The sequence below is a fragment of the Scophthalmus maximus genome, chromosome 7, assembly GCF_022379125.1.
Source record: "Scophthalmus maximus strain ysfricsl-2021 chromosome 7, ASM2237912v1, whole genome shotgun sequence".
Classification (NCBI taxonomy): Eukaryota; Metazoa; Chordata; class Actinopteri; order Pleuronectiformes; family Scophthalmidae; genus Scophthalmus; species Scophthalmus maximus.
Genome location: NC_061521.1, coordinates 10,196,621 through 10,212,666, shown reverse-complemented (window position 1 = coordinate 10,212,666; position 16,046 = coordinate 10,196,621). Strand labels below are relative to the sequence as shown.

Genomic DNA, 16,046 nt, shown 5'->3' with positions numbered 1-16,046 from the left:
AAGTCATTGGCTGAGAAAAACATATTCAAAAAAATGCACTACACACTCCTGCATGTGAGGCAATGGAATTGATTCATCTGCGAACCACATCTAAAAGATTCACTCTCTCCCCCAGTCAAGCATGCACATTCATCCTGGCTCCATAGATGCACGAGCCCCGCCACGCAGCGCTGGGGGGGAGCGTCATTAACATTCCGGTGAGCTTTCTCTCTCCTCCTGACTGACTTTAATGTACAAACTGTTCAATCAGTGCATTATGTGGCATTCACGTTTCTGTTCTGATCATCCAACGGCTCAGCCACCGCAAACTAATGGAAAACATTAGCATGCCAACTGCAGACAGGGTGTCATTAGCTCTCGACCCACGATTACAGACTCAATGTTCGGATCGTTGATGGAGTGTGAATAATACGTCGGCGTGCGGGACCCATTCGCTCTGTTTGCTCAACTGGCGCGTAACGCATCTAAATGCTCATCAAAGACCAATAATCGGGTTTCAATCAACATATTGCAGACGGCTGATATGATGAAACAGAGAGTGGTGCTAAATTTAGAAAGCTGCTTCAATGATGACGTCTATCAACGCAGCATTCATAAACAGCTTTATTGTACTGGGATGTGACATTTAGAGATATGTTTCCCAAAAAAAATTATAATTCATATATTCTATTTAACCCACATTATCTTATATTATTACCTATATTAAGTGCAAGCATGTTAAATATTTCAATGAAATTCCATGGGATACCCTTATTGCGTATAATACAACACAAATCAAATATAATATATTGTGACCATACCTGTGCTCAGAATGATGGATGGAGAGGATGACCCCGGAGTTGAGGTGGTCCTGTTTGAGGGTCACCAGCACAGTAAACTCATTCTTGCCTCTCAGTTTCTGCACCATTTGCTCCGAGACCTCAACAGGAGCCTTTAAATCCCTGGACGACCCTGAGGCAAAAGACGGAAATATCAGGTGTTATTTACAGTAGGAAAAAGCCTCTCCTTTGTGGAGATAGTCTTTTTAGATCGTCTGCGTAATTTATTTTACTGAAATGTATGCTGAATATATTGAATGCATATCGACGCCACTGATAGGCTGGAGTTGCAGAGGAAAGCAATATTTAAACACCTCACATCAACAAAAATATGCAGACGCTGTATAATAAAATAAAATTACTTTATAAATCAAATTTTTCTCAACTTATCCCTTGTTTTTGTATATAAAACTAGTGGAATAACCTAATTGTAAAAATTAAAGGCAGGTAAATTACTGTTAATTATACACAACAATTTAACACAGGGCTGTTGGAATATCCTGTTGGTGAAACAAAATGCTCTGCTGACATTTCAGGGAGTTGTTGAACAGGAACATTTGCTGTACAGAACATTCGGTTGGGATTTCACAGGCCATATGCTGTAAATATTTGATGGATTCACTCTTTGGACAAATTTGAATTCATGAATTAAAAATCAACACCAAACCCACCTAACACACATACTCACATGAAAAACAATTTAATCTCGTCTATGTTGACATATTTTACGGTGCTTAAAAATGTGTTCCGGTCAGTGTGTCTTTTCACTCGCACCTCAGAAAGCTGCGTGTCAAATTATTTCACTCGAATTTGGAAAATTGGTTTTGATGTAAAAACCTCTTTTGATGAAGTTTATTGTTACCTCAAGTCATCTTACAATATTTATGAGGGTGTTTGTCAAATTCAGGCATTAGGGAACCTGCCAACAGCCATTTTGAAGCTTAAGTGCTGTTGAGATGACATCGCATCCTTCACTAACCGACACAACTCGGTGAAAAAAAATCTCATCTATGGTGTGGAGCTGGAGATTTGAATCTGAGAATTAGGGGAGGAGGAGAAGAATAGGAAGGCTAATGGTGCTGGTGTGGACGGGAGGGCATTTTCTGTGTAGTTAGCTCGTAAGCTCCTGTTCCCACCGGTGTGCCCCCCCGTCCTCCTCCCCGACTCCACACAGACGTCCATGCTACTTTAATGGAAGCATCAATAAATGATGACGTTTCTCAGAAGCAATCACATCAAAGAGTTCACTTCCAGCTATGGGATACATGCAAAGATGCCCTGGCACACTTAAGCGCTCCAGGAAGCTTCGCGTGGCGGCTTTTCCTCGGAGCATTAACATTATTTCCAGCTGGTGGGAGAAGCCAATTAACACAATGCAAGATGAAACTGCAAGAAGAACCACGATTGGGACTGGTGTACCCATCGCTTATATGTGACACAATGACAACACACTGAAAACAGAAACCGTATTTTTATATTTTTCTTTCAGTGAGCACTTACCACGTTAAAAGAAAAAAAATGTTTTTTCCTGATGGAGGCTTTTAAACCCATCAGGGACACAGTTTGAGCCATTTCTGTCCAAACAAAAACTGCTCACTGGATTCGTTTCTCAGCGGAAGAGAAGCACAGGGCACGTTGTCGTGCATTCTGCAACGGAAGCCGAGTATCATTCCAGTGTCATTGGCCGGGCTGGGACAGATGGTCCGATGACTGCAACAGGAGTTCTGCCCTGCAGTAATCGGCCGTCATCAACAGATCCCACTTGATAACCAAATCCTAAATGACCACTGTTGACAATGATCTCAGAAATGATTGGACATTATGTTCTTTGTTTAATTAAAGCTTTATCTCATATTTGATTCATTTGGTTAGTCATTCATCATGAGTCGTTTTCCTCTTTTCACCGTCTACGACAGAATATGCACCGGTCAGTCTATTGCCACGCCGTGTGCTGAACAGAGAGTACTCTGACATTTTAATCATGGGCAAAAATGAGCGCAGTGGGAGCAGGTGTCAGGGCGGGGTCCACACTCAGAGACGGTTGATGAGGCAGGAGGGGGATGGTGAGGACCGGGGAGCCGCTACCCCTGGGCGGGCTCCGCGGCTTGGCAGATCGCGAGCGTTTGATCTACGAGAGAGGAGGACCCTCAGCACCAGTCTTTACACTGTGAGGGGAAGGGGGATGCTTCAAGTGGGATTGCGGGGGTATGAGTGCTGGAGGAGGCGTCTTCTCGTTTGGACGGGGTGGAAAGAGCCTTGCCTGTGTGAAAAGCGCCATGATCTCCCCTCACTCTTAACAGGCCCTCAAGCAACGATTAAGACAGCTAGAGCAGCAATGTGTGTGCGCTCCTAGAAACTACAGGAAAGAGCAAGTAGATTGGTGCCGTGATGAGGCCGGGGCCAGCTCTCCTTCCTGCAAAATCAATGTGGCCCTGCTGGGGGGGGGGGGGGGCCTTTGGTCGATTATCTATTGGCAGGCGCCCGGACGAGGCAGCCACCTGCTCCTATGACGACCACTCTGATGCGACACTAAATGGCCTCAAAATGATGATGTAGCGCTAAACTTCCAATCAGCAAATTGTTTTCCGGCGCCGATCGCGTCATCCATGCCAGCTGCTTACAGGCTACAGGGGGCCGGCTGGTTGTGAAGGGAAGTGTGTTTTTCGAGACACACAAAGTTTTACCATGCTGACGGGAGATCTGCCCAAAAGCCCGCGGCTCAACAGCATCCCCGGGAAGCGCGGCTTGGGGCTGCAGGCTAATCTTATCTCCGGGGTACATTGCGCTTTAATGGTTCATTCGGGCCACAGTTTTCCATCCCTCAGCCTCACTCCTAATCTTAAACTGTCTAATGTGGTCTTATTTTGTCCGACCCCTAGGACACGCACCCGCCCCACTCCCACCACCGCCTTCCACCGCTGCTGCACCGGTCACTTGCTCTCACATTTAGTATTTAGAGCAGGTGCCCTGAAGCAAAGCTTGAGAGCCCAGATACACCCAGCCTCATCCTTTTCTCACACACCGCTCTCCCTTCCACCGGTACTTACAGGAGGGGTGTTTTTGAACTGGACATAGTTTCTTTTTTTAAAGCAAAAAGAACATCCTCTGAAGTATATTTGTTAATATAATATTTGTAAAATGTCTTCTAATTTAATTATTTCACACGCTGTGACTAGTTACAGTGTTACTGATATTAGACAGGAAGATCATAGCCACTTCCCTACGTGAATAATGAGGACTTTCATTCTTTGGTCTGGACTGCCAGAACAAAATAACACCTCCTACACATTTCCGACAGCTCTTCAATAACATTGTGCGAACAAGTCATCTCTCCACCAGTTTGGAGCGAGCGAGCCACTGCGAGACGCGGTAAACACAGAAGGGGCGAGAGGGCTCCGGATAAACACTGTGATCCAATCAGCAGACGAGGGAACGCAATATTACAACAAACCGAGTAAGAGTGTACTATTGTTTCGTTGCATAATGATTCCCATTTGAAAGATGACGGGGCGGATTTTAAACAACACATTTTATCTGTTGGCCTGAGCAGAGGGGAATACATGAGGGAGGGTTGGGGAGAGGGACTATCTCTCCAGAGGGATTAGACTAATGATAAATTCTCCACCGCAGCAAACTCCAAAGCTTTCATTATTGTCAACACACACACACACACACACACACACACACACACACATTTTTGAACATGTGCCTATATGCAAACAGGTGTAGATCGCTGCAGAGAAATGCAGAAACATACTACCACAAAGATGAATGCGCGTACACACACACACACACACACACACATACACACAGAAACATAAGCCAGCCCCCAAAAAGCCGGTCATTACAGCTCCTGAATATTCCACCGCGCTCAGTCAATCTGCATTCGCCGCCCCGTCTCCCCCCACTGTGTCTCCACTCTCCTGGAACAAATACTAAACTAAGCCAAGGGCACCTCCAGGACTGCTTTCGCCAGCAATTTCCCCCCAGTTTCCTCAGATCGCCTCCTCGGTGACCGGCCGCCTGTCTGTCATTCACACATACACAGAGCTAATGACAGCCTTCCAGCCACCCATCTGTGTAACTGCCCTGGGGGAATAGAAACATCTCTCTCTCTCTCTCCATGGTCACTGGTGTACCTGTGTGGAACACAGGATCAGGCTCGCCTCAGAAGGCAGTAGGCAAAACAGACTTTGACCACGGGGAGTTGGGGATGATGCCAGTCAACACTTTGGAAAGGGCGACTCAAACAGAACACCGCAGAAACTGCAGTGTATGTCAAAGGAAGCGGGATAATCTCATATTTGGACACGACATCCAGGGTAGACTGGATTATCTACTGCTAATTAATTCAGGTAAATTGATAATCATTAACGTTTAATCTTTGTTATGGTGGTTATATATATGGTTATTGTGAAAACACAGAAAAAGTGATACTTCTTCAAAACGACTTTGTCTCTCACTGAGCCCCAAAAGTGTTATCGTTCTAAAAGAGCTGAAAAGATCTGTCGTGCTGTTATTTGAACACAAATCGACAAAACATCTCTGGATGTCCGGTTTCTTGAAATGAGATGCAATGAGGCAAATAGTCTTTTGCCCAAGAAAAGGTGCATATGATCCCAGACAATTCATAAAACATTGAGCCTTTGCACTCCATTACTGTTTTAATAGACGTCTGCTGTTCCGCAGTCTGGGCCTTACTAAACTTACTAATCTTTAGCAGCACATTACCATGTTCTGTTAGTTTGTGTTTCGTTGAGGTTCACTGTTTTCAAATGATGAAACATGAGCCCATCCTTTAGGCTCTTTACCTTGGGGGTATAAAATATTGACTAACTCCTAAACCAGTATGAACTGAAGTTGAATTGTTTTTGAGCACCTTTAACATGTGCTTCAAGACTGCCTCTGCTTATATCTTATTTAGAAATGCCTGGATCCTGATCAGTTCTACAAGTTAAGGTCCATTTACTCTTCATGTAGAGTGACAGCTTGAATCTGGGCTCTACAGCCCAAAGACCAAGCCGCCCTCCCACTGTATAGCCCAGTACTACTTGTGTGACTTGTAGTTACCAGAAGCTGGAAAGTGTAGCTCCTGCACTGGAAACAGACAATCGCCATTCCCCATCAAACACTTGCCTACACACACATTAACGCAGGAATCAGGATAACTCACACTCACGCCATCGTCCCTCTGTCCTCCTTCTCAGACACACACACACACACACACACACACACACGTGCAGAAGAAAACACACACATACACACAAAGATCCACTGTATTATAAATGAGTCTCTTCCATCCTGTTACACTTCAGTGTCGCGGCAGTCGGGGATGTAATCATCGACAACATACAGAGAAGCACCTCACTGGCAGTGTTCAAACAGTCTGAGCAAGAACATGCTTCAGAGACAGACACGATTCTCTCACACACACACACACACTCACTCACTCACTCACTCAGATACTATTACAGGGGAGTGTTGTGCTGCAGCTCAAAGGATGCTTCTAGCAATAGTGTTGTTTGCACTTCAAATGAGTTTGGTCTGTACGCTTTTAGCCAGAGAGGGAGAGAGAGTGTGTGTGTGTGTGTGTGTGTGTGTGTGTGTGTTGGGGGAAGGGAGTGCTGCTGGGTGTGGCCCCTGTGCTCGTTAACACAGAGACCGATAGATGTCCGGACGTCTCGATATTAAAAAGTGCGGGGGAAGTGCTAATGATGAGATGATTGTGGCGGGGCTGAGCGTCACCTGGCAACGGGACAAGAGGGGAGCGTAGCCCCGAGGCTTCTCTGCCTCTCTGTAACGCCCGTCCCCCCGAGGTCCACCTCTCCCGATGCCAGCCACCTTCAGAAGCATCAGCAGGGGGGTGGGGGGGGCGCTCAACAACAACCATCCCGCCGCTCGCTGCTCTCCTCCTCCTTCCTCAGACACACGCACGCACGACATCCTTTGGCAGACGTGGCGAGCGGCAATGTGCACACCGCAGTTCCTTATCCGACGTCCACACATTCCTACAGAGCACACGACGCTCTCCCCCCAGCTCCCTCTCTGCAGGCAGTGCAGGGTTCGGCCTGCTATCTAATGAGCGTTGGGATGTGACCGTGGGGCCTCTCTCCTGGTCCCAGCCCGGCCATCAAACAGCTGCCAGGCAGCTCTGCTCCCTCTCTCTCCTCCATTCTCCATCTTCCTCCTACCTCTCTGCCTCTCCACAGTACTGTGTGTATCTATTTCTGATCACAAACAGGCAGAGGCCCAGGTCGCACCTCTTCCCCCCCCCACCCAACATCATTGACTTAACGTAGACATCCCAAATGAAGGATGGGGGCGAGCGCTGCCATAAATAACACGCCGCCCGCTCCGCCTCGGAAACCCTACGTACTTGGCAAAGGTAGCGCAGAGAAATAACAGAGAGTAATGACGGAGAGGTGCCAGCAGCGAACCTGCCATGTTGTTGTTGTTTTGGGGGTTTTTTTTGGGGGGGGGGGGCTTTTATTTCATGACAAAGGCTGTGGGAGATTCTTTCTACGATTGTCTTCGATGCTCTCGCTCTCTTCTCTTTCTGCGACTCGTCCTTGCGGTCCTTCTCCCTGCCTCTCACTTCCTCCACTGGGTAACGTACTTCAGAGCCTGTCTCAAAACAACACTGTCTCTTTTCTTTCTGTGTGTGTGTGTGTGTGTGTGTGTGTGTGAGATCAGCGTCCTCCGTTCGCCACTGATCCGGGAGCCAAGCGCAATTTCCTGCGCTGCTGCCATCGGCGGGGTCATGACAGACATCTCCATCCCTGCGATGGCACCGTTAACAGTCTCATTTTGGACTGAAACAAGGGCCTGACGTCAAATGACCATGACGTCACACTGGGGGAAAACCTCAAAGCGCGTCGGCAGCTTTGAAAACTTCGTTACGTGCCCTGTATGATATATCCAGCCCCACGCCATGGACATGTGTGTGTGACTCATCTACCCAATCATATTTAGGGAATAGAAACTGCTCCACCCGCTTACACACTCCAGAGGATCACCCACGGCTGTCTACGCAGGGGGCCCATTCGTCCCTCAGATTCCCATCATACATCTCCCTTCCTGATCTGATTATGCCCCGTCTTTATGACTCACCTCGTCTACCCCCCTCTGCTCAACCCACTTTTCCAGGACGAGCCCGACACTGCCCATTGTTGAGGCAGGTGGCAGTGAGAGGGGCCCCCACACCCCCACCCCCCCGGCCCCCGACTCGGCTTCAGTCCCCTTGTGGAGGAAAACTTAGAACCTCACTGTCTGTTGCCCCTGACGGTCGTGCTCTACGGTACGGACAGTAAGAATCATGTACAGGCTTACTGGTGGCTACAATATGATCAGATCATCTGTCAATTTGAGGGGAAATCTCTACATTCGTGGATTAACGCTCGCAAGATGTTGACACACAAAAGGGTTAAAAGCACAGCAAATGTTCTTGACAGTCAGCTCTCATTGGAAGCGGTTTGGTGGAGTGTGTGTGCGTGTGTGTGTGTGTCTGTGTGTGTGTGTGTGTCTGTGCGTTACTGTACCTTGGAAGTGGAAAGCTCTCGACTCGCTGTGGAAGCCCTGGACCTGAGTAACTCCATCAAAGCCTTCTCCAAGTGTCAGTTCATCGAACACGCTGATGCGCAGGGCAGGGTCAACCCCAAAACCTACAACTAATAATGGGCACACACACACACACACACACACACACACAACAGCATTATTGTCACTGTTACCAGCAGGCGAGGACACCTGTCAGGCTACGAAAACAGAAATCCTGCTGGTGTCAGGAAGAAGAGATGCGAGGTCACTGTTAGTATACTGTGTACAATGTACAGGCTCATCGATCGAGTAGGTCTGTGACAAGCCCACAACAACAACTCATGCATCTCATCTCTATAGGTCACATGTGGCAGGAGACTGTTACTGTACAACCATGACTGTCCTGTTCCCTTACCTGAGCAGGCGCAAAATATGCTGAGAGCCAGGAATAGCCGTAATAATCCCATGGTGAATTCATAAAAAAATAAAAAATAAAACGAGGAAAATATTAGTCCATGTTTTGTCCACTTCCGAGAGGCAGCGTTGTCCAATCACATGCGAGCGCCGCTGTCGCCCCTTTGGCACAGAAGGAAGCGCTATTACCAATCCCAGAGGCGCAGCGGAGGCACCATCCCAACTTTAGATGCCCCGGTGACGCAAAACATACACACGAACAACTCTAATCCACACAGAGCAGCAGGGGGAACAGTGCGCAGACGGGAGGGGGGCGGGGGGTCCTGCTCCATCAGCACCAGGCGCCGCACAGGTGGACAACGAGAGGACGCACAAAGCGGAGCGGCTGCACGGACCATCCGACAGCAGCGTGAATGACGAGAGAGACCGAAGTGCGTCGGCTGAAGGAGCCGAGAGAGGAGGGGAGGGAGAGAGAGAGGGAGGGAGAGAGGGAGGGAGGGAGGGAGAGAGGGAAGAAGAACCATGAGGGGAGAGAGAGAGAGAGAGAGGGAGGGAGGGAGAGAGGGAAGACGAACCATGAGGGGAGAGAGAGAGAGAGAGGGAGGGAGAGAGGGAGGGAGGGAGGGAGAGAGGGAAGAAGAACCATGAGGGGAGAGAGAGAGAGAGAGAGGGAGGGAGGGAGAGAGGGAAGACGAACCATGAGGGGAGAGAGAGAGGGAGAGGGAGGGAGAGAGGGAAGAAGAACCATGAGGGGAGAGAGAGAGAGAGAGAGGGAGGGAGGGAGAGAGGGAAGACGAACCATGAGGGGAGAGAGAGAGAGAGAGGGAGGGAGGGAGGGAGAGAGGGAAGACGAACCATGAGGGGAGAGAGAGAGAGAGAGAGGGAGGGAGAGAGGGAAGAAGAACCATGAGGGGAGAGAGAGAGAGAGAGAGGGAGGGAGGGAGAGAGGGAAGACGAACCATGAGGGGAGAGAGAGAGAGATGGAGGGAGGGAGAGAGAGAGGAGGGGAGGGAGAGAGAGGGAGAGGGAGGCAAAGAAAGAGAGGGAGAGGGAGGGAGGGAGGGAGAGAGAGAGAGAGAGAGGGAGGGAGGGAGGGAGGGAGAGAGAGAGGGAGGGAGGGAGGGAGGGAGGGAGAGAGAGAGGGAGGGAGGGAGAGAGAGAGAGGGAGGGAGAGAGAGAGGGAGGGAGAGAGAGGGAGAGAGAGGGAGAGGGAGAGAGAGGGAGAGGGAGGGAGAGAGAGAGGGAGAGGGAGAGGGAGGGAGGGAGAGAGAGGGAGAGGGAGGGAGGGAGGGAGAGGGAGGCACAGAGAGAGAGGGACAATGGAGCCCCCTGGTGGCCTCAGGCGGGAAGAGGCCCTGGGTTGTAACCACGCCCATTGGCAAGAGAATAAAAATGTCTACAGCGCAACAACTCCGGAGTTATGGATCAGTAAATAAACTCCCCTGACACAACTATATTTTTTTTTTATTAAAGGACAAAGCACTGTTCTGTTGATTAATTCCAGTCGAATGCAAAACTAATGTAGCCCACTCAAGCTAAAGCGGGCCATTTGTCGGCAGGCGAGCACGTCGCCGTTTCCAATTTACCTGAGTGTAATTTGGGGTAGTTTCTTGAGAATGAATGACCTCTATCTGGACATCAATAACTGCTTTGAAACCAAACTAACAGACGGGGAAAATAGAATAGAATAGCAAACCTTATTCATCCCGCTCGGGGGAAATTCACTTCAGCACAGTATCACGCAGGGTAGCAAAAATACAATAAAAAATACAGGAAAAAAGTAATGTGCAGTGGGTTGAAAATAATATATATTATTATTATAATTATTATTAAATATGCATAATATATATGTATTTCACGGAAATATACTATACATGGAACTGAATAAAGAGTATTACATTAAATATTGTTATTATGGAGTCTGACAACTGTCGGGATGAAGGACCTGCGGTAGCGCTCTGTCCCTACAATTAGCATGCAATTTCAGAATTCTTTCAAAGTAGGCTACATGACAAGAGATTGTTGCAAAGATTTTGAGGAAGAAGGAACCCCCAAAAAATAAAGCCTTAGCATATACATATATATATATATATATATATTTCTTTAATTATATTCAAATTACCCAAGAGCTTTGTTTAAAGTTGTTAGTATATCTGTATAACATTGTAGCTGTCAATTGATCGCATTCGTTGTGTCTATATTAGCTGATATTAGTTACACCTCTGTTAGACATTATTCTGATTGGTGCATTGATAAAACCAAATACACCGATCACAATTTGTAAATCAATATTTACGCCCACTAACTTCAAGACTTGAACCAACTGAACCAAAACAACAACGCTAACGTTAGCTTGCTAATATATGACTTGTTTAGACTGAGGACAATAGCCTGTATATAAAAAGGGACGTGGTCACCGGGTCAGGAAAATGAAGCCAATGCTGAAGTGCCTGTATTCTCTGGAATCACCAGCAGAGGGCGACTCAACTGGTTGTCAAAAGAAGTCAGTTTCTATAAAAGTCTACGAGAAGATGACTCTACTTCTCACTTGATTTATAACATCGGTAAACATTTTCCTGAATAGTTTATGGTCTCAATGGCTAGTTTCAAGTCTTCTTCAATACAGCATGATGTTCATTTTGGAAAATTGTCGGCTCATTTAGAGTAAAATATACCATAGCAAGAGCACAGGATTTATTCTACGACATAAAATACTTTACTAAATTAATAAAAAATATGGCTACCTCTACTCCTCCTTTAAACCATCTGTCAATGAAAATCTATCTTCCCGTCCTGATGAGAAGAATAGAGGCTGGAGGAGAAAATACCAATTGTCTGAAAGCATCACCAGAGTGTCATAAATACTTTAATTATTCTATGTTTAGAATCATGACCTCACGTACGCATACAGTTTCGTTCCTTCAATTAGTTAAGTCCTCCAGTAAAATTGAAGTTTGCCTTTTCGGCAGGTGGTACAAAGATGAAATGCTCTTGTGTCTGTGTGACTCAGCCTTGTAAATGCCTTTTTATAGAGCACAGATGCTTTGTGCTTTGAATATTTGTCCATTCATCTTGCACCTTTGTCATCCATGGAAGCAACTGCCATTTCTCGAAACATAACTGTTTCATCAGCAGCCACACTATGCTAGTGATGATTATTTCAAGGACGAAGACCATTTACATTTTTTCCCCTGAATCAGAATCAGTTTCCTGCAACTGCGGCCAAGCCCTGGATCAAAGAGGAAGTCTTTTGTTGGCGGAGCTGGTCTGGTGAAGTGGGCTGACAAGTGAAGGCCAGCAGATATGATTATTGGGACAGTTCCAGACCCTGTGTGGCACAGAGCTCCTTGCTGAGTGGCCCAGATTAACACCATCATCAATCTGCCTCCCCTTCGATACAGTTTTCACAGAGGCCAAAACATGCACTGTTTAAATTATGATTTATGCAAAACGGATACATTTTGGTAAACGGGCTCTTATCTCGATAGTTTGCTCAAAGGTTCACCGTGTGCAGCTAATGGCTGCCTATTGTCGATAAAACAAAGGAAGCCAATGGCTCTCCATGCAGAGTGTCACATCAGCTGTGTGAGAGGGGGCCTCCAACACTCTATTCATTATTAATAACACTAGATTTCTTCTGGGTCCAGACGCGGGAAATGTAATTACTTTGTATTGCCCACAAGTTGTCATTTCCTAAAGTGCCATCAGGAAAATAAGAGTCATTAAAGCATGCGCCCAGCCAGGAATGAATAATAATAAAAGCAGAGTGCCAACACACACTTGCTGTGCATGTGTGTGCGAACACACACACACACACACACACACACACACCCCAAATCTCTCTAGGCAAGGACGGGGAGAGTGGAGGTCCTCTCGTTCATCTCATCTTGAAGATCCAGATGGGTGATGCCTCACAAACCTCCCAGGGGGTTATTCACTTAGGCCCAGAGCCTGCACCATGCAGACATACTGATGCCATAGACAAAATGGAAATCGCTCACAGTTGCCATGCCAGGGTTTGAATGAATTGCAGAGAGGAGCTGGCCCTATTGTTCCCACGGGGCTCTTCTGGGATTCATCTGTTGCATAACTCCGTGTTATATTGACCTCGACTCTCTTTCAAATCTGACATACGTGAGTCATATCAAAAACTGTACGCTCGAGTGATCCATTACGTCCCTCTGCGATATAATGCGTTTCAAATTCATGGACACGACTTTGACTTTGTGTGATTCATTTGGAATATAAAGAAATATATGTGTATAAGTGAAACTGGAAAAAAGGAGTTTTCACGTTTAATCACATTGCAAATTGGGTCATTGCAAAGCCACTATGGGCCTACCTTTACATTTTCAGGCATTTAATGCTCCTGTTCTTCAGAGCGGACTCACAATAACTGCAACAGCATTTATTAAATTATTTGTCTGACAAAGCAATCGATAGAAAAAAGATTGCCATAACCCTCATTTATGTAAGAGGTTAAAAAAGAGTACAATATAGAAAAAAGTTAAACAGTATTAATCAAAGGCTGGATTCAAAGATTTAGAAAAAATAATAATATCGTCCACTGCATTAATCCTCTGAAAATAGACAGTTGTCATTCTCTCAGCACCATCTTGGGTTGGTAGTAGGGAATTACAGCCACAGTGTGAAGCAGTACTGAGGTCAGACAGGCAGTGTCACCCTGGGACCGTCCCTGGGCTAAACACATGCTGACCATGATGTGGGCAACACAAATTTGCAGGGAGGACAAGGTAAAGTATAATGTATATATATATATGTATATATATATACATATATATATTTCTCAAAAGGTTTAATGGTGTTTTGACCTGTTGATTGCTGGGGCGAAGAAAGGGTTTTATCTGTATGCTGATGGTAACGACACCTGATTTGTTAAGTAGTAAACTGGCATTATCTATTTGGTCCACAGTAATACGTTACTGATCGTGTGTGCATACCAAACAGTGAAGCTGCTTCTGATTGTTTTGGCTGTTTAAAAATCCTAATTGTGAGATGGTGAGACTCAGGACTGCCAGTCACAAAACTACCACATCTTGCAACACAGTGAAAGAAGAAGAAAAAATATTGATAGTGCTTGTCATAATAACAATTTGTGTCTATTAATGTGCAAACTTCATACACACAGTTTGGGGGGGGGGGGGGGGGGGGGGGGGGGGGGGGGGGGGGGGCTGGTTGCGGGCCTTTCCTGGGGCTTTGCTTCTTTGGTATTTCCAAAGAGCTGTGGAGTAACAAGCAGCCGTTTAGGTGTGAATGTGAGTGTGAATGGTTGTTTGTCTCTGTGTGTTGGCCCTGTGATGGATTAGCGACCTGTCCAGGGTGAACCCTGCCTCTTGCACAATGTCAGCTGGGATCGGCCTCAGCCCCCCCACTGCCTTCAAAGGATAAGCGGTATGGATTTTGGATGGATGGATGAATCATAGCTATTCATTTACTCCATTTAACATTTTTATCAAGATTACCAGCAATTAAGAAGCTCAATATTAGGACTTTGGTAATTGCTCAATATTAATAAGATAATAGCAGACCCCCCAGGCCATACGTGGAGGTACTTTTTCCTTTTATTCAATTCCCCAACTAGGACTGAGAAGGTTTACATGAGTTATTTTCCGAGTACTCAGTAAAGAACAAGCTGGCTTTTTTTTTTTTTAACATGTAGGGCCTATAAAGGCCATTTTGGAACGGCTCCATTTTAGGGTGAGAAAATGTAACCGGCCTTATATGGACATACACTTATTTGTACGTTGATCTTTTATAGACTGTCATGCAGTGCAGTTGCTGCACACGGCCACTCCCATTCCCGCCTGGATCCTATTGTGAATGTGTGCAGTGAGCTGGCTCATTGGGCCCTCACGGTGAATGGCCCACAGCCATTCACTCAGCATACAGAAGCTCATTAGAACTCTATAGACACACAATTGTGAGGCTCACATTAGAAACTTCCTCCTCTGGGCCACAGACACTGCACACAAAGTGCCAGTTTGCTGCTAAGCTAAGCGCATTGTCTCCCTGATTCATAGAGCCTGGCCCTCCATTCACGATATTAAGTTCGAGTGGTGGAATATCAATTGCGTGTGCAATGGGCCGGTATCTTTTTAAGAGCTTCAGTGGGGTTAAAAAGGAGAGAAAAGGGATCTCAGCCGGTCTGCAGAGTGCCAGCATTCAGCGGTGCCATTGTGAGGACTCTGAATGAAGGGACCCCTGTTTTTTTTTCCCTCCATTTCTAAAAAGAGATGGACATCAAATAAATTCACATGAACTTGCTTCAGGGTGTTTCCAAGACCGACCGTTTTCAAGAATAGCTTAATTATACCTCCCCTCTGCAGGAGAGCTCTATCGGAATCCGACTAATTACGAGGTGGCGATTCTTAATGATGATACGCTCTTAGCGATGCCTTTTTAAAATGTGCACAGAGTCGCGTGAGGTTTGTTCTACCGATGTCGATATGCATGTCACTGAACACAAAGAGATGTATGATTTCGACATGGACACGCAATGTTTTTTTACGGTCGGTTGTGGGCTTTTGGGATGCGTGGCAACTTTTAAACTTGCCGCAGATTCTCATTTGTTGCTCAGGGGTTAATTGAAGGGAAGACAAAAGTACAACTGTACGAATAAACTGTTATCACATAAAACAATTTGCACAATCGGGATTCTTTGAACAAATACATTTAACAGTAGCGCTGGAGCCACACATGGGGTCGCTTCCTGTTTTCTATGTGTGTCATATAAGCAAATGACTCCACCACAAGAAAGGGCTTGGGGGGGGGGGGGGGGAGACTATCACTGTCACTGGTCTATGTGGAGCATGTTGCCACACACTCACTACACAAAAGTAGAGAGTGCACACAGATTTGCTAACACTCATCAAGTGACAGAGCGCTATGCCTTCTCCACCAGTCTGAGGAATAAAAACCTCAAATTTGATTACAAGCAACCTTTGGCTCCCTGGCCGTCGCACAATAGGCCGAGCTGTCTGGGCCAATTTCCATGCTCAGCATGAGGTATCTACACGCGCAGACTGCAGCTCCCTGCATCATCCCCCCCCCCCCCCCCCCCCGCTCACCCCCGACCAGTGCGGATATGCCTGTTTACTGTGCCTAAACTCCAGGTCCGTCGCCCCTCTTGTTGGACTTTCTTTTATGATGTTGAGGATCATTAGTTGCAGTGTGAAAGGTTACATAAGCCTCTCGTTGGACATGTTTGTACTAAAACATCACTGCATGCATTTTCGCGTTTGTCTGGTGTTTTTTGTG

General features: G+C 46.5%; 1 protein-coding gene across 1 annotated transcript in view; it reads right to left on the bottom strand.

Moving 5' to 3' along the window:
• nell2a (neural EGFL like 2a) overlaps positions 1 to 9,221 on the bottom strand; it is a 71,813-nt gene extending 62,592 nt beyond the window's left edge. The window contains exons 1-3 of the mRNA XM_035643342.2: positions 8,770 to 9,221; positions 8,357 to 8,485; positions 801 to 951 (exon numbers count right to left, since the gene is read on the bottom strand). Of these exons, the coding sequence (XP_035499235.1) occupies positions 801 to 951; positions 8,357 to 8,485; positions 8,770 to 8,821 (332 nt within the window). The 5' untranslated portion in view covers positions 8,822 to 9,221. The remainder of the gene's footprint in view (positions 1 to 800; positions 952 to 8,356; positions 8,486 to 8,769) is intronic.
• Between the last annotated feature and the right edge of the window lie 6,825 nt (positions 9,222 to 16,046).